The 18,705-nt window shown below is 30.9% G+C and overlaps 4 protein-coding genes and 2 pseudogenes across 6 annotated transcripts, besides 1 other annotated feature; 1 reads left to right on the top strand and 5 right to left on the bottom strand.

Moving 5' to 3' along the window:
* Positions 1-3,042: part of a mobile genetic element that runs on past the window's edge.
* TVAGG3_0434070 lies at positions 365-1,017 on the bottom strand (annotated as a pseudogene). The gene has a single exon. A coding segment is annotated over exon 1 (653 nt).
* Positions 1,081-1,927, bottom strand: TVAGG3_0434060 (annotated as a pseudogene). The gene has a single exon. A coding segment is annotated over exon 1 (847 nt).
* A 354-nt stretch (positions 3,043-3,396) lies between the features above and the next one.
* TVAGG3_0434040 (protein of unknown function, DUF4106 family) lies at positions 3,397-5,331 on the bottom strand (the record flags this gene model as incomplete). The annotated part of the gene is made up of 1 exon (XM_051233895.1): positions 3,397-5,331. A coding segment is annotated over one exon (1,935 nt), but the record flags the coding sequence as incomplete, so codon positions are not given.
* Positions 5,332-6,075: 744 nt separating this feature from the next.
* TVAGG3_0434030 (uncharacterized protein) lies at positions 6,076-7,356 on the top strand (the record flags this gene model as incomplete). Its single annotated transcript, XM_001301668.1, has 1 exon — positions 6,076-7,356. The coding sequence occupies one exon, from the start codon at positions 6,076-6,078 to the stop codon at positions 7,354-7,356; it is 1,281 nt and encodes a 426-aa protein (XP_001301669.1).
* Positions 7,357-11,534: 4,178 nt separating this feature from the next.
* TVAGG3_0434020 (aggrephagy protein) lies at positions 11,535-13,949 on the bottom strand (the record flags this gene model as incomplete). The annotated part of the gene is made up of 1 exon (XM_001301669.1): positions 11,535-13,949. The coding sequence occupies one exon, from the start codon at positions 13,947-13,949 to the stop codon at positions 11,535-11,537; it is 2,415 nt and encodes an 804-aa protein (XP_001301670.1).
* A 283-nt stretch (positions 13,950-14,232) lies between these two features.
* Positions 14,233-16,161, bottom strand: TVAGG3_0434010 (platelet formation protein family; the record flags this gene model as incomplete). Its single annotated transcript, XM_001301670.1, has 1 exon — positions 14,233-16,161. The coding sequence occupies one exon, from the start codon at positions 16,159-16,161 to the stop codon at positions 14,233-14,235; it is 1,929 nt and encodes a 642-aa protein (XP_001301671.1).
* Positions 16,162-18,705: the final 2,544 nt, after the last annotated feature.

Genomic DNA, 18,705 nt, shown 5'->3' with positions numbered 1-18,705 from the left:
ACACTCACGCTTCTATTTTTCGGAAATGACATTTTACTTAGAATAAAAAGATGGACGTATTCGAGTATCTCTTCGAATTGAAGCAGAACAAAGTTTACAACACACAAACAATACAAATACATTGACAGAATAGTTCTTTTATACAAACAATGGTAAATGTTATAGAATAGCAATATTTGCTGAACCAAAAATTTTCATAAAGCAAAGAAAGTTGGTATAACTGAAATGGTGAAAGTTCTTGACGTTGACAAAAATATAACAACAAAACTTACAGATATTTCTAAAGGTAAGTTTATCTTACAATATTATGTCAAAACTGGCGTACTGTCAATATTTGACGGAGAGAAGTCAGTTCAAGAACAACTTACTGACCTGCTGCCAAAATCTGCTCGATGGAAGCTGTCGTTATGCCAATCTGAGGAGCCCCAGCAGGTTTCATCGAACGAATCTTCAAAGAGCATCTTCCGTGAAAAGTGCTATTGGTTTTGTAAACTTCTTTGCTCTCAGTTCATCTGGACCGTCTCTGTCACCAGTATATTGTATTTGTACAGTACCAACAGTTGAAATACCACCCATAAAGTCTTCTGAGTCAGCAAATGGAATGCCAAGCCAAAAGTTTGAACGGTCTCCATTTGTATATTGAGTTTTTTGACCTCCTGTATGAGTCCATACTTTCACATATGGCATAATAGAACTTTGCATTTCAGGGTTAATGGTTGTTGTGAAGTTGTTGTTAAAGTTCATAGCATCTAATGTCAAGTTGTATGACCTCATATCCTCAACTGTAGAATATTCTTCTCTTGGATAATATTTGCCATCTATGTTTATATGATATTTAATACCGGGGTTGTAGAAACAAGAATAGTCATTTATAGTTCGTCTGAACAGTACAAACATAGTATCTGCATGTTTCATTGCAGTTGTTAAAGCAATATCTGTTCTTGCACCTGGGTCAGCACTTTGGTTTCCAACTTCACCTGCAAAGTCTTTGACAGATATTTGGTGTATAGGGAACATAAGTGGAACTGCAATATATTTGGCAGCTAAAGCATTTGAAATATCTGGGTCCAACATATAGACTGCAAGTCTGCTTTCTATTCTCTTGCATTCAAACTTTTCGCATGTAAACTTAACTGGGTCCCAAGCAGTTCCAGCAGCATTGAAATAATAGTTTACTTCATTGTTGAAGTTTGAGAAACCAAAGTCTAAGTCAACTTTGTCTTTGCAAAATTCGGCGAATGACGTTTGATTTGTTCCCTTTACGTCTGTAATAGTGAATGGGTCTTGTGTTGGTGCAATGACTAAGTTATTTTTGCTTGGAGTAAGTTCGATAGAAATTTTTCCTGCCCAGTTTGGCAAGTATCTTAAAAACCTGAAGATGAGGAAAGATGACAAAGGAACTCTAAGTTTCAGTTTTACTTTAGTGCAGCAGTTCCATCTGAACCAGAAAGGTTAACATAAACTCCTGGAACGTTAGGGTCAAGTCTTCTTATTTTCTCAATATTTGCATACTGGTCTGTTTGTTCTCTAGCTTGTGTTGTACTGAGTTTCTCAAAGCGAACCATTCATAGTTTGCCCATGTTACTGTTTGAACTAAGTCAGAGTTAGAATATATCTTATATCCCATGAAAACTTCTGGAGCATATTGGTATCCGACATAGAAAATTCCATTGCAACCTTTCTTGTCAGACAACTTGGCAGAAGGTTTTATTTCAATGTCTTGTTCCACGTATAAGAATGAGTTGTCAATAGAAATAATATGAAACCTGTCGCAAGCAATATCTACTGTTGTTGAAGAACCTTCTCCAAACTCACCTACGTTTCCATAAGAAACAGCAGTTGTATATTCGTAAGTTCCAGGAACTATTTCTGACCTTCTAATGGCATTGTCGCATTCGTTATACCATTCGGAAACATTTCCGTTCATGGCATCCAAAACTGTTGGCGTTATATTCTGAGCGGCGTACATTTCATATGGGTAAAAATATAGAATAGTTGGATTTATGTGTCATAATAGAACCCACTCGGACCAAGCTTTACTTTCTTCCTGACTGAGTTTTTAACTCTTCTTTTTCCTTCATTGCCACTACTTTCACTAGATGAAGTTACTTCTTCACTACTTTCACTTTGTTCTACTCTTCTTCTTTGGTGTCGCTTTTGGTAACTTGCCCTCTGCTTTAAGTTGTTGCATCTTTGCCTCATGTTCACCTAGTATGTTGTAAATTTCCCATGTCCTTTTTGCCTTTGGGCTCTGGTCGCCCATCTCAGGTAACCTATATCCTAGAAAGATTTCGTCATAGTTTGTATTTGAGTCTTCGCGTATTGTTTGCATGACTCTTTCCTGAGTTTCCGGTTCAAGCTCTTCAAACAGAGCTTGTCCATATGGAATAAGCTCGTTTCCAAATATATGTTTTTTGTAGCCATTCTGGTTTTCTTTCCATGTTACCAATAATATCTTTTGTGAATGGGAAAGCTTTTACCCAATGTTTCAGTCTTGCGTCATTTATTTCTGTAGTTGGTTTTATTTTGTCAAGGAACATGTTTTTCAATACTAACATTTCATTTGGTACTGTCCATTTGAGTTTTCTTAAATATTCATCCCTTCTCAGTTCATTGTCTGCAAAGTAAGTTTTTATGACATTTTGTAAACTTTCGTTTGCAAGTCATGTACAATAGGTTCTCTTCCTTCTATCTCCCTAACTTTCTTTCTAAACTCTTCACCAAATATACCATCTCTATGGTTCTGTGTAGTTCTTTGAGATAAATGTTTTAGAACGTCAGGTGTTATATTTCCATCAGCCATTTCATTTCATACTGGTCCAAAATATCTGCATCTTTCATATCTTTCAATGGCATTAAAGCCGCGCTGAAAATACCAGCTATATCTGGTTCACCATTCACTTCCATTGCGTCTACAACTTCTTGGAATTGTGGTTGTAAGTTTATGAACCACCTATCCGGATTAGCTTTATGACCCCATCTCATTGTAGTTCCATAGTCTGCAGAAACAAAAGTAGGTTTGTTTCCATCTTGGTTAGGTTCTGAATGAACTTTAAACAATGTTTCATTTCTATATGTTTTGGTGAAATTTAACCTTTTATTTTCACCGAGTTCAGCCAAAGATTGAACGTTATATGGTCGTAAGTAAAAAGGATTGTTGTATTTGCGTACACTTTCTTTCAGTTCTTCCATTCTATGCTGAATATTTTCATCTGATGTTGGAGTCTTTTGTATGTCGGCGAACATTTTTCGATATTCTTCTACTATGTCAGCCGAATTTTTCTTAGACTCTTGGAAAGATTCCATATTCTCCGCATACTCTTGTTGAGGGTCAAGATTTTTCGGCTGTTCCAAATCTTCATCTAGTTCTGTGAAGTTAGTTTCCAAAGGAGGGACTTGTTCGTTTCCTTCAGGCTCTTCTAGCTGTTGTTGCTGAACTATTTCTTCCATGTCTGGTTGTATCTGAACTTCTTCCTGTTGAGTTTCTTGTACCTCATCTGCTGGCATTTCATATATTCCGAGACCGTTTTTAACAAGTTCCCTATTTAAGCCATCCGCATTCATAACCCTTTCTTCTTTCGTTCCGTCTCTATTTTTTACGCGTTTCATGAAGATAGTTGAATTATCATTTATCTCTGACACCAAATATCTCGGAGTAAATTCATCCATGTCATTTGGATGATATGCTATTAAATCATATCCCTTAGCGAGCTTGTATTTTCCAGGTTTGAAATTATATCCCATTTGGTGCTGAACCATAAAGCTAAATAGGTTCGGGTCAGTATTTCCTTCCTTGAACTTTCTAATAGCTTCTTTATATCTGTCACTAAAGTCAAGAGTATCTGGGTAACCATAGTCTTCCTTAAGCATTTTTAAGAATTCTTGGTTTCCTTGTTCTCTACTTCTTTTATGTCCTTGCTCTGTTTGTGGTTGTTGCTGTGCAGTGTTTTGAACTGTTGGTTGTGGTGCAGTGTTTTGAACTGTTGGTTGTGGTGCAGTGTTTTGAACTGTTGGTTGTGGTGCAGTGTTTTGAACTGTTGGTTGTGGTGTTGGTTGTTGTGTTGGTTTTGGTGCATGCCTGTGTCTGTGTCCATGTGACGATGTAAATGTTTTAGGTAGTCCTGGTGCAGGTGCTTCTCTTGGAGGGTTTGGTGGTATATAAGTTCCACCAGCTGGCACATATGTTCCATCTGCAGCATAATATCCTACCTGACTTTTCGTTCTTAAGAAAGCATTTACTAGGTCTGTTTTGGTCTGTTGTAACTCTTTTTCTTGACTTTCCACAACAGTTGCTCTAACGGCGTCATAGGCACTTTGAACTGCCTGTCTCGTTGCTGCATCTGTTATTTTCGTCATATTTTGTGCTACTTCTCTTAACTCGTTGTCGAAACCTTCAGACTTCAGTTTCTTTCCAGATGAGAAGTCGTTCACTAGTTTCACCTTACTATGAAGAGCTTCGAAGGCGTTCTTAAAGTCAGCATTCATTAAAGCTTCATTTGAACTGTCTTCATCCGCTTGTATTTTTGTCCTTATTGACCCTATAAGTTGGGCTGCTTTAGCGTTGGCTTGGGCATCTAACCAGTCATTATTAGCTTTTATATATTCTGCGCTTTTCATTGCCTTTTGCATGGCTGCGTCGTTATTTTTACTTTCTTGTGCTAAGTTTTCATACTGTACGGTTTGGTTTTGCAACTGTAAAAGTTTTTCTGCCTTTACATTTGCTTCAACTTCTTTTTTATACTCATCGCTATCCATATATGTCTTCAGGGCTTTTTGTTTTATTTCTTCATCTTTCAGTACTTTATATTGAGTAGTATGGTTTTTCAAATTTATAACATCTTGTTCCATTTTTGCTACTTCTGCTGCTTTTTCTGACACTTTTTTCGCATATTCCTCTGTACTTAGTTCTTTCAGTTGTTCTTCTTTCTTCTTTTTCTCTACTTTTAACTCATTGAGTTTCTTTGTGTGTCTGTCATATTCTAGTTTCTTTTCGTTTTCACTTATTTGTTTCTGTATGTCTATGTTTGACTTTTTGACATCTGTTATTTGATTTTTGAGTGAACTCAAATTCATTTGACTTTGAGGGTTATAAGCTGTTCCGTCTGCAGCTCCACCATAGCCTGCCATTTTCGCTAAAAGTGCCGCTCTTAAACCTCCACTCTGTGCACCAATAACTCGGTTTAAAAGCATAGGGTTGCTTGACATTTGTTGCAACATAGTGGGGTCATTCATCATTTGTTGTTGCAACTGTTGTTGTGGTGTCAGTTTTACTATTGGATGTTTCAATGCTCCCTTCCTCTTACGTATATTCTTACGTAGCTTACGTGGCATTTTAAGTGAAGTTAAAAAGCGGTTTTTGACAGATGTTTATATGACACTTTTTGTTCAGCACAAAAAACTACTCGGTCAAAGTGTTGTCAGTTTTGTAAAATAACCGTCCTATCTCATTCTATAAGGGGGAAAGTCTTCTCAAAGTATACTTCCTTGGAACGCCCGTAACTTTTCCTGTAGCGACGATAGACCCTTACTTGTCCGGACAAAGTTATACTAAACATCTTCAGGGCTAGAGGGCACGAAGTGCCTGGAGGCCCCACTACCTTTTTTTTTTTTTTTTAAATTATTATTCGAAATGTAAATATTACTAATTCACAAGTATCAGCTAATTCAGTCTACTATATTTCAGGAAATAGAGATTTGAATGCAACTATTTCATATTCAACATTTATTAAAAATAATGCTAATGGTAATAATTGTTTATCACATAAATCATTTAGAGTTAACATTAGCCATTGCAATATTCTTTCAAATGAATGTAGTACCCAAGGAGAAAGTACAGTTTTTTATGCATCTCAAAATGCCAATGTTTTAATTACAGAGTGTATTATAAGATCCAACTCAGGAAGTTATCTATTTTATGCATCTGGTGCTTCGATTTCAGTTTCTTCTTGTTTCCTCCAATCAAATACTGGAACAAATTCTAGATCTGTTTACATATCAACAACTGATTCACTTACGATTGAAAATTCGCATTTATCTACAGCACTTTGCTATCCTGCTCTTCCAATTTATAATTTGATGAATATTACAACACGCAAAACTATATATAAATTCGGAGAAGATTCAACTATTACAGGAACAATTTCATTTGATAGAATTAAAGAAGAACCATTCACACTTAAAATCAAGATTGGCAACAATGATCTAGATCCAATACTCACGAATAATATTAGATCTTCAACATATGGATATTCAATCAACATCCAAGATCCTTATAACACTGGAAACTATACTATTTCAGCTAGTGTAATTTATTCAAATGGTATTGAATCAAACACAGTTTCAGTTGATTTTGAATATGAAGTTCCATTTGTCCTTAATTTAGAAGATATAGAACAACGTCCATACAACAAAACTCTTGATAAAAATATCACAGTTAAAGGAAGTAGAATTTACTCACATGGTGATATTTATATTAATTGCAGTATTGGAGATGCAAATAGTACATTCGAAGGAAAAATAGATAAGAAATGGACAACACATCAATATAATTTTTCAGGTGTTTGTTTGATTCCAGATTCCATTGTAGAAGAAACAACATATTCTGTTGCAGTTTGGGTAACTTATAAAAATATTAGAGGAAGTACAGGACCAAAATCAAAAGAATTCCAATTCTATCGAAATTATTCAGTTCTAAAAATTTCAGATTCAATCAATGAAAAATATTTCTACAATTTAGACAGTAACATTTCAGTATCAGGATTTGTTTCAGATCTTGATCATTATGATGAAGTTGAAATCAAAGGAAACATTGAAGGATATCCAAATAGTCAAACAACGAAAAATGTTACTATTTCAGATTTAAATAATCAATCATTCACGATCAATGTTCCTATTCCAAACAATCTTACAATCAAAGAACATAATCTTCTGATCACAAGTTGTGATAACAAAAATAAATGTGATTCAATTATCAAAACATTTAATTACTCATACAACACTCCAGAAATTAAAATATTAAAGCAACCATATTTTCCAGTCCATATTAATTACACACGTAATCTTAACTTTACACTTTCAGTTTCAGACGAAGACAAGAGTGATACTATTTATATTTTCCATATTTTCAACAACACTATTAGTGGAAACAATGTTAACATTACTCTTTCCAATGAAATAACAAAAGAAGTTAAATATTCAATTCCTATTCCAAATGACATCAGTGTAGGTATATATCCAATTGATTTTTATGCAGTTGATGAACACGATCTTCAATCAAAAATTATCTCAATCAATGCAACAATTAGTTATATGACAGAAGATTTACGATATTTTTCACATAAAATTTATCGCCGCTGATTAAATCAAATCAGGTAATTAAATTAAAATTCAGGAAGATATAATTAAAGCGATGTTTATTATGACAGATCAGTTTACTTATATCTTCCAAAAGTATCTATTATAATTCATGAACTCATACTTAAAAAAAGTTCAAATTTCATCATATCATTTTGTTTCTATTTACTCCATTTTATTTATTCACCCTTATTACTGTTTAAGAAATAAATATTATTCATTCATCCTTTTTAAATAATTTTATTTACTTGAAATATTTTCATCCATAATGATTCGTCATCATTCTTTTATTGGCAAGATTTAAAAATTTGTTGTACCTATAGTTTATTAATATTTTAAAATTCCATGCAGTGTTAATGAGCCGAATTCTTTGAACTGAAATCATTTCAGTTCAAAGAAATTGTTGTGCTTGATCAGAAGAAAATATACCCAGATTTTCCTTACTTTTACCACCCCTCTAAAGCTGGGGACACCGCCTATCGTTGGGAGTAGCTATTAAATAGAACCACCAAGGGTATTTTTCGAACTGCCGGTGTAGTGGAAACATCCGACATAATGATTCATTATGCCAAGGTTTGATTCCCATTTAGCAAATTTTTTTCTTTTTTGGATCATGAATTTTTTTTTGGGTCACTATAAGATTTGTTTCATGTTCTAAATCTGCTGCATATGTAATCTATTTTTATTTACCTATTTTTTAAAAATCTATTGGATTGCCAAATTTGAATATATTTAAAATCATAAAACTCCAAAAAAACTATAAATATATGTTTTATGCATAGTGCCGATACTCAAATATCACATTACTTAGATCCATGAATAATATCCGAATTTTTTTTCTTAAAATTAAACTTCAAAACTTCTTGCAATCTTATTCTTCATCAATTGTAAATTTTTAAAACCATTTTTTAAAATAATTTTGCGTAAATTTTATTCTCATGTTGTTTTAATCGAAAATTGATACATTTTCAAAAAAATAATATTGACTTATGAAATTCATTTTTAAGGTGAAATAGTATTGTTTTTATTAAAGTATATGAATAATATATAAAAAATTAATGAATAATATAAGCAGATTTTTAGTTTACAAAACAAATATGAGCAATGCAATTTCAAACTTTTGCTGGCAATTTCGATATTGCTCAAGTTTGTAGTATTTGTGATACCTATAACATCGGCTTAATCAAAATTCGATTTTTCTTATGAGTTATTGAGAAAATTTGATTGCAATGAGAAGGATTTCGACGTTTTTGATAAACTAAGAGCTGAGCTTTAGGGGTTCAGTTCATTTATGGCTGTAGTTTGATGCGTAGATCTCTTTTTTATTGTAAATTCTTTCAGCATGGAGATCGAGAATGAATCTTTTGAGAACTTTATGAGTTTTTACACCCGTAAAGAGGTCCTTCGAGGAAAGATAGTCCAGACTACATGAAGATGTGGGTTAACCAAAAAAATCCGATGGTTTCCCCATATTCATGTAGATCTTCGAAAAAACGAGCACCAAAAAAGCCAAAAAAATAGGCTTTTTATTGGATTTGTACATTAGATCAATAATCTATTTAGGATCTGACACTCTTTTTAGCCAGAGATATGAGGTCCTTTCAAGGAAAACGATCTATTCATCCATAAAAAAAATGAATTATCGTTTTCCCCAGAAATTACATGGGGAGTGGTAAAAGTAAGGAAAATCTGGGTAATATGAATTTCGATTATATTCAATCATTTTTTGAAATTCTAAAAAGAAATAATTAAACCAATTGGTGTGATATCTTATACAATGAATTAATAACTTGGATCTCAAACGTTTATTAATCGAAATTAAATTGAGAAACAATTAAACATTAAAAGTAGTATTATTGTATTTACATACTGTGTATATCTGATATCTTGGCTCAAATTCGTATATATCGCAAAATTTGAGAAAAATCATTTTAAAAATTATTATCGGTTATAATCTAAAAATTTTACTTACACTTAAATAACATCACAGTTATAATCTTTGTGGCTCGAAAATACTTTTTTCAACTGTAATGTCACTTTTCAGGCATAACGATCAGAATTTTTTCCATTAAATATAAAAACATTTAAAACAAAATAAGTTTTAATAATTCTGAGCGGTTATGAAATAATTTTTGAAAAATAAATTCAAAAATATTTCTTCAAGTTCCCTGCGACTGGTCTTAATCCAAGTCATGAACTCTTTACCTTAAATCATATTTACATGATACTTTTGGTTACACGATAACAATTTCTCCACAAGTCCAGTAATCAAGGATAAAAATATATTTTCAAGCTGATCATGAATCGTTCTAAAACAATTCATGAGGCTTTTTACTCAAGTAACATATGCGCAATATTTCTTGCTGTATGACAATTCTTTCCTTTGAAGTAAAGTAATCTAGAAAGAAAATACCATAAATACGTAATGCAATTTCAGTTATCCACACAATTTATTAATTCAGATCGAAATTGTCTTTTCATCTTTCAATATCTTGCTTTAAACAAAGAAAATTCACTACATTCAAATTTGATGCAATTACAAACAATCCAAATGAATACTAATGTTTGTCACAATTATAAAAGTAAGATAACATCAATACAATCATATAACTCGAACAAAAAAAGATTTCCAAATTATTATAACAGAAATTATAACCATAAAAACACGAAACCATATAGTTTGATCATATATTATCAGAATCATTGACTAGAATTCAATGATTACAAAGCAATAGCATAATTTTGAGTTTTTTTGACTTCACCAAATAAGTTCACTCAAAACTTTAGTACAATCATATATTATACTTCAATCCATGAAATATTCAAGTGATCAAGATGCTTAAATATACAAAATTTCATTTGATAACAAATCAATAACAATAAATTCTCATACAAACTTCATTTCATCTCGAAAATTCACTCATTCTTCTAGAGTATATGAAGAATCAAAAAGAATCTATCAACTGTTAAACTTTATCGAAAAAAATTTATCCGAAACAAAATTATTTTCGAAACTATTCCACAAAAAATGATAAATACAATATTCTGCATATGTTTATTTATTTTACATTCAATTTTATTCGTTTTTTAAATTTTTTTAAGATCCATGAACATTTTGTTTCTCATTGCTGACTGGAATAATTATTTCGAAGGAGGGTACACTAGTTCCAATTCTAATACAGCTCCTTCTATTCAACAAGGTAATTTGTACATTCATGATGTTTTTTTACGAATCATAACTCAGAAATTATTCATCTCGAAGATGATGACAATAATAAACTTCTTGTATCTGACTGCGTTTTTAATTGCACCAACGGTGGCAATATTTACCAAAATAAAGGACATGTTGTACAATCTCGAGTCTGCAGTATTAAACCAATCGGTAATAGTAATAATGATGTTCCACATTCAGATATTACACTGACACAAGATAAAACATACAAAAATTACTTAAATTTATCAACAATCACCGGAAGTAAAGGAGATAAAACACCAATTTCTCATAAATATGGTGAAATTATTATTCAAAATGTAAATATTTCTGATTCATATTTAAAATCAAATTGTATTTACTCTATTTCAGGAGATTCTGATTCTAATGCAAATGTTTCATATTCAACATTTATTAAAAACGAAGCTGTATCTTCTGAATCTACATGCATGCATTATTATTCAATGAAAACATCTATTAGCCATTGCAATATTATCTCAAATAAATGTCTTGCGTCAATTATTTATGCATCATCAATATCTGCTGATATTACATATATTACATATAGTATTATTACAAAAAACGAAGCAGAAAATCTATTTTATGTTTATAACTGTCAGATTAAAGGTACTTTTTGTTTGATTACATCAAATGATGTTCAATCTAAATCGAATATAAACGGCGGCTCTGTTGTTATATCAGAAACTAACTCACTTAGAATTGTCAATTCGCACATATCTACAGCACTTTGTTTTCAATATATTCCAAGAACAAATATATTTCGAAATAAAAAGAGAATCGTCATATTCATATCCAAATGTTTTTGGCTTTATGGTTTATCTACCAGAAACAGTCAATAGAACTACAAATCATTTGTCATGAATTTGAAATTAGTCTTGGATTCATAAAGCTTTCATCAGTAAAAAAAATACAAATAAATCATTTATATAATAAACAAAAAATATACCAATTAATCAATAGGTAAGAAATAAACAAGATTTGCATCAGTAGCAGATATTAAATATCGAGAATCCTGAGAAAACTCGATATGCGTGATTGTTTCCTTTGGGCGGCATAATTGTTTGATAAAAACCAATGAATAAGCGTCCAAAAACTCAACAGTGTTATCTTCTGTGACAATTGCAACTCTGTCATCGAAATCCAGAGTAGTAAATGGACAAGCAGCTTTGATAAACAAATCAAACCTTTTCTCAGAACACACTCTCAAGTTGATTGTATAAGATCTGATTATTTTTCCTGCAACTAAAATTATGTATCCCATGTTTTCTGTGATAAATATTTTTTCTGGTTCAACATCTTTCGGAAGATCTAAATCTATCATTCTTATGAAAGCCAAATTATGGATTCCGCAAATAACAATTCTGTTTTGACTTACAGAAACGACAATTCCGTAAAAAGAAGAAACAGCGAGACAAACAATTGGAAGTTGATGAGCAATCAAAGTATTCAACAAAAACAAGTTGTTTGATGTCCAAAGAGATAAACAAGCATCTTTTCCTCCACAGACAATATAATTCCTTGCACATCCAATGCAATTTATTTCGTCTAAATGAGGAGTTTTCGAAATTGCCTTTGTTATTTGACTCGATTTGAATTCGAAATAAGAAGGACAATTAGATCTAGGAGAAACAAAATAGAAATTAGGTTGAACACCTTCAACGAACGCGACTAATTTCGTTTCGTTTGGAATAAGCAATGTTCTATCATCACTTATAACATTTACAGGAATGTTATTTGCAGATGTTTTGATCAAAACTATTTTTCCTGTCTTCAAAACACCCAACATTCTTATTGTTTGTATTGTTGCTCCAACACATCTAAAAGCAACAACAGAAGAAGGCAACTGCGAAATAACTAATGTTCCTTTATCAGATTGGTTTGTATTCGCAGGTCTTTGAGGATGAAAAGAAGTAAACAACTGTTGTGGAATTTGTCCAATTGTATTCAAAGCAGCAGAGATTGTTTCTTGAGGGAAATCTTGTTTGAAATTCGGATAAATCAAAGGAGAATACGTGTTATTTGTTTTTACAGCGTTTTCTCCTTGTTGATTTATTCCCCAAATCATATCAATCCATTTATTGATTGTTTTGGAAGAATAACTTGATTCAAGCATTCTATGCATTTTGTTTGTGAATTCTATAACAGTTTCGGACCATTTTGGAATGTCAACATCGTTGATTTCTGTTCCATCTTCTTTTTGTCCGAAATTAAAATCATTTTCGTTCCTCAGAAATTCATCAGAGAAGAAAAATTCAGGTGTTAATTCACGATTAAATCCAACAGGACTATCAACTTTGCTGAACAAATAAGGAATGCTTTTGAAGATCCTTGAAGAAGCATCGAAAGCACCATCTTGATATTTGATGTGCAAAGTTGTAAATGGTTCTTGTCTGACCATGAAATAAGTCACAGAAAATGGATTGGAAATGTAACTTGGATGCAAGAAATTTTGTCCAAATTCCATACTTTGCGCTTCACTTTGGATTTTCAAGTTTTCTAAACATTCTTTGTTGATTACACCCAAATTCAAAGATAAATCTCGATATATTTTAGTGTTTTCTATATCGAAATTCGATTTATCTTTAATAGCAATGAAAGGAAAAACAGGATAACATTTTGTTGAATTAAAACTTCTTCCACTCAACAAATTCAACCAAATCAAATATTCCATTGTTGAAATTTTTCTTTCTTGCCAATCTTTCGTCAAATGTAGTTTGTTTATTTCGATCTGAGGAGAATTCTCTTGGAAGAACCTTATGTTAGGGAATTCGCATTTCTTTAGATTCGAAACAAACTTGTGGTTTTCTTCATCAAAAAACTTAAACAAATAATTTTTGTTCGTATAAGTGAAAATTTGAATTGAATTCGGTTTTTGATCCAAAAAACACCAAAAGACATCTTTGACGTCTTTTCCTAATATCCTTGTAGTTATTTGCGTTATAGAAACAAAACGCAATTCACTTGAACAAACATAAAAATTGCCAGAGCTTTCTCCAGTCAATTTTATTTTTGTGCATTGAGATTCCCACAAAACATTTATTTCATTTGCCGCGTTTGAAAAAGTATTTTCAATTTGCGGAGTGTTTTTAACTGGTTCTCGTTTTCTTTCTGCAGGAATTGTTCCTCTTAATATTGCTGCATCATCGTGATTGACGTAATGATTGTTTGGAAGAAGAACAATCGGTCTGAACATGAAATCAAAGTAATTTCCTCTTTTGAAATATGTTTTTGACATAAGATTTTGTTGGATAAAAGGAGATCCTTTGTACAATAACTGTGTCTGTAATTTGATGAAGTATTTCTTTGCGGATAAAAGAGATTGTATATATCCTTTCGTCCACATTTCATGTATCTTTTGTGTCATCTTGAAATCAAAATTACTTTCTTCAATTTTGACATTTATCTTTGTCACTTTTCTAAATCTGACAAAATTGTTGAATTTGGAATAACGATTTTCATGTTCGTGAAAACTTTACAAGAATTGGAATAAATGGTCGGAATGTCACTTTTTGGATCAAAATTTGCCAAATGACAATGAGGGAAAATTCCTTTGTTCAGAATGTATCTGAAATAAACAGGCATCATTTTTGTTAAATCCCTCTGACAAATATTATAAAAAGAGTTAATCATTGGTACAATTTCTTCATCTAATTCGTCACTTTTCTCATCAAATACGATAAAATAAACATTACGGGCGTGAAGTCACAAGAAGTTGGAAATGTCGCAGCTTTTTTGAGGAATTTTATTGCGAGTCTTCTGTCAACCCAAATTCCATTGATTATGTAAGGTTTCTTTGTTGTTGAAAACTCTTTTGGTTCAAGAGCTTTCGATAACAAATCATGGAAATAGAAATTAACATCAACTTCATATCTTCTTTGGTTTTCAATGTTTTTCGGAGTTTCTGTCAAATAAATATAAAATATATTTATCATTTGTTGACATGTTTCTTCTGTTTCGTAATCCTTTATTGTCTTTATCATGTTAGACAATATTAATTGATGGTATTTTCGATTGTCTACATTAATTCCAATCGAAATCGCCGTCAAAGTTTGTAAAAATTCGTAACAAAATGAATAATCAAAAATAAAATCTTTGATTAAAATGTTAAAAATCAAATTATCATTCTTCGCTTTGGAATAGAAACAATACATACAAAACAGCATCATTGTCAATGGCTTGTTTGCTGAAAAGAAAGCAGATAAATTAGATTTCGATGACAAAACTGACAAAATAATTTGAGAAAAGATTTTTTGACTTTCATTTGACAAATAATTTGACGAAGCCAAAAGAAAAGGAGCAACAACAGGATTGAAATGCCAATGATCTGCGTTTGCTATTATCTCTTCATAAGGTTTGTTTCCATCTACTCCAACATACACTCTAAACAAAGGCATCATTAATTCATCATGATTTTTCAGTTGAATGTATTTTTTCAAATGGAAAATCGTAAATTTCGTTTTTATCGACGAAATGTATTTGACCAAATAAATCTGGATCAAAGGAGATTCATGTTCTATTAAGAACTTTGCAGAGATAAGTACTTTGCCAAGTTCTTTTAGATAGCCATTATCTTTTGCAAACATCGTTAATGGCTCTAAAAACATGAGAACAATTTCAGGTTTTTCTTTCATTTCGTTACAAGCTGCGATAATAAAATACAATTCTTTGAACTTAATGTTTCCATTTCTAAAAATCTCACTTGATGAATAATAAATTAACTTTGATAATATAACAATACAATCTTTTTCAATGTCTTTTTCTAAATCCTTATAGATTTCAAGTAAATAAGAAATAGAAACGAAATAAGTATAACATTTTGTTTCAACTTTTTCAAGCCATTTTTGAAGAACTGCCACTTTTAATTCGTAAGTTGATTTCTGCCAAATATGGTAATTATAGAATATCCATTTGTAGAAAGATTCAGACAAATCATCTAATACGATATTCAGCTCCAAATTCCTTAAGCAATTAAATAATTCCATTGTTGGATTAATACAATTTTCTTGACTCAAATTATCTGCCATAATTTCAAACAAACCGTTTTCTAAAAACACATTTTGTGATTCTTCACAAGTTGACAAAATAACTGTTATAGTATTAATCAATTTGATAACGAATTGCTGCGAAACACTATCATCTTTCCTTGCATCACTTATTTTTCTTAAAAGAGTTGTCAACATTTCTAAACCTTTTGATGCCAAAAAAATTTGGAAAAAAGGAGAAACAGAAGGATAATAATAACTACTAAAAGTAGCTTCAGGATATTGGTTATGCATTAAATTCATCATTAATTCATCCTTTTGATAAGAAGCAGAATAAATCATTAAAGTATTCGGCATCTTCGCTAGTTCAGTTTTTTCACCAATTTTTGAAATATTTTCAATGTTTTCTGAAACAGGAGATTGAATCACCAATTGATTAAACTGATTATAAACAATTTCATCGCAATCCTTTGACAAAAACCTTCTTAAAACGAACATTTCTCCTATCATTTCATTTGCTGAATTCGTTTTATCGAAAATATAAGAAATTCTACAAACTAATTCTCCATCAATAAACAACAAAAATTCATCCATATTTATAATCATAAACATGTTCATCCAAATGTTTTGTATCAAAGGAGAAGAAAATGATTTTGTTATCGGTTTATCAATGAAAACAGAATCAATCGTAATATCATTAACTGTCATAGTAACAGAGAAATATTTCTTTGTCTGTGTAATTGATTTGTAATACAACAAAACTAAATTATTTTGCGGCAAAAAGTTCGAAAACAAAATTCTAAATTGAAAACTCATTCCTTCTTTTAATAATTTAAAAGGAATGTTTTGTAATTTAATGAAATGATTCAATTTCTGCATTTGCAGCATGGGAAAAGAAGGTTTGTTTGTGTCAATCAATCTCATTAAAACATTCAACATATCCATGAGAAAATTGAAGTTATTTGCTCCCATCAAAATTTGCATAAAACGATAAAAAATTGGTCGATTACAAGCATAAACAACAATTTGTTCGAAAACTGATATTAACAGTTGGAATTCTTTTAAATCACTATTTTCATTAAGAAGACTTAAGCATTCCATGGGTATTCCGACATCAGAAGCTGTAAAACACTGAATAACAGAATTTTTTAACAAATTTGAAAAATCTTCCAAAAGCGTCATTTTGTATTTTGTTTGAAAAAGAAAATGAATGATAGGTAATGAGTTTTTATTACCTATATAATTAACATTACCTTTCCTACATGTTATTAATATAATTATCAAATTGTAAAACTCATCATTGATGTCAAAATTTTTCAGTTTTTCTGTGAATTTGACATAGTCAAATTTTATTGAATTATTTCTGTCAATTCTTGCACAAATAATGAAAATTCGAATCAACAAAATAAAAGTCGAAATTTGTATATTATCTTTGAAAAACAAATTAACTAAATTAATGTAAAACTTGGACTGTATTATCTGTTTGAACGTAATTCCTTTGATTTTATGAAAACTTTTGTAAATAATTGTCAAAAATAAATTTATTTTTTCTTCATTTTGTTTAAAATCTTTTCCGAGATTTTGAAGTTTTTGGATGATTGGTTCTGTATAGAAATTAACATGGTTGGGGTCTGTTGAGTATAAATTATTATAGGAATACTGTAAAATCATTGATGAATGTTCAATTTCGGAATTTGATTCAATTAATTCTAAAAGTGAGGAATGGAACGGTGGATCTTGTCCAAATGGTACATATGGTATATTCTTAATCTGTAATATTGCGTCTTTCAAAATTTTCAAAGTAAATATTTTGATATTTTTTAAATTTGGAGAAAAATCTGATTTAAGATGTTCTCCGATGATGGTAAACAATGAAATGTCTTGTTTCTCGTGTTCTAGCAGTTGTGACAAAAATGAATTTGATGAATTTTCTGGATTGTAAATTTTTGAGAGAATAAACAGTAATTCTGCATAAAATAAGAAATTATGGTCTGATTGTATGAATAAAACACAATTTGAGTCTTTCAAAAATGAAGAAAATTTCGAAAAATTTTCTTTGAACAAAAACTTCAGGATTTCGTATCTAAATGATATAACATCGTCATTGGTGTGTTGGAATATTGTTATTTTCGGATTCCAAATCTGATTATTAAATAAAATTTTTGATCCAAACAAATCCGTTGCAATTTTCGGATAAATAAGTTTGTTATATGATAATAATGAGAAGAACAAGTAAGAATATTGCAATGGAAATGTTGTTCTGTCTTGTATCATCGCGAATAAGAAAGATTGTATGTTTTCTTCAAGTAAAACTGACAAAATCGTTGATAATTTGAATATATATTGGCAAGAATCAAACACTAAGTGTTGAAAACTCGGAAATTGGTAGTCATCATCTGGAATTTCGTAAGTTTGAGTGGATTCTTCATCATTTTCTGGTGAAAACAAGTCATCTGATGTATCATCAATTGCATTGGCATCTTCAATTGCAAAAATTGGGGCTGTAACGTAAATTGTAACTAAATCTGTGACAAATTCGTTTTTTCTGGACAATAACCATTGGCTATGAGATACATAACACAAATTATTATCCGAATTAGCTCGTAATTGATCGTTTCTGCTTTTTCTGTCATTGATTGTGAAATAAATTTTGTTACAAGGTCTAAAACCTCAGAAAATGAGCTTTTCAATGATTCTTTGACTTCATCTGTGGGTTTGGATGACTTAATATGCATTGCAATGTGCATAAGAAACGTAGTTTCTTGATTTGTTATAGTAAACGATGGATTATTGAGTAATTCTTTGGTAAGGATGCATATGAAAAGTAAATGAGTCTCTATCATGAGGTTTGGAAATGAAATTGAAAATGAAAAGCATTGATTGAGGTAAGGAACGAATTTAAACATTGATACATTACTGGATATTTTATGATATAAGATTTCCAATGATTTTATTAAGATGGGTTCATATTCTGTCTTATATTCGAATAATTTTGTTAATATCAACATTCCTGATTCAAAATATTGTGTGATTTGGTTTGTAATATCGATATAAAATAATTTGCTCTGTATTTGAAGTGATAGTATCGCTAGATATGAAAGATTTTGCTTTTTTGATTTGATATTTTCGTCAAATATG

The sequence above is a fragment of the Trichomonas vaginalis genome, chromosome V, assembly GCF_026262505.1.
Source record: "Trichomonas vaginalis G3 chromosome V, whole genome shotgun sequence".
Taxonomy (NCBI): domain Eukaryota; phylum Parabasalia; order Trichomonadida; family Trichomonadidae; genus Trichomonas; species Trichomonas vaginalis.
Note: the sequence above shows the minus strand (reverse complement) of the source record. Positions and strands in the feature narration are given on the sequence as shown.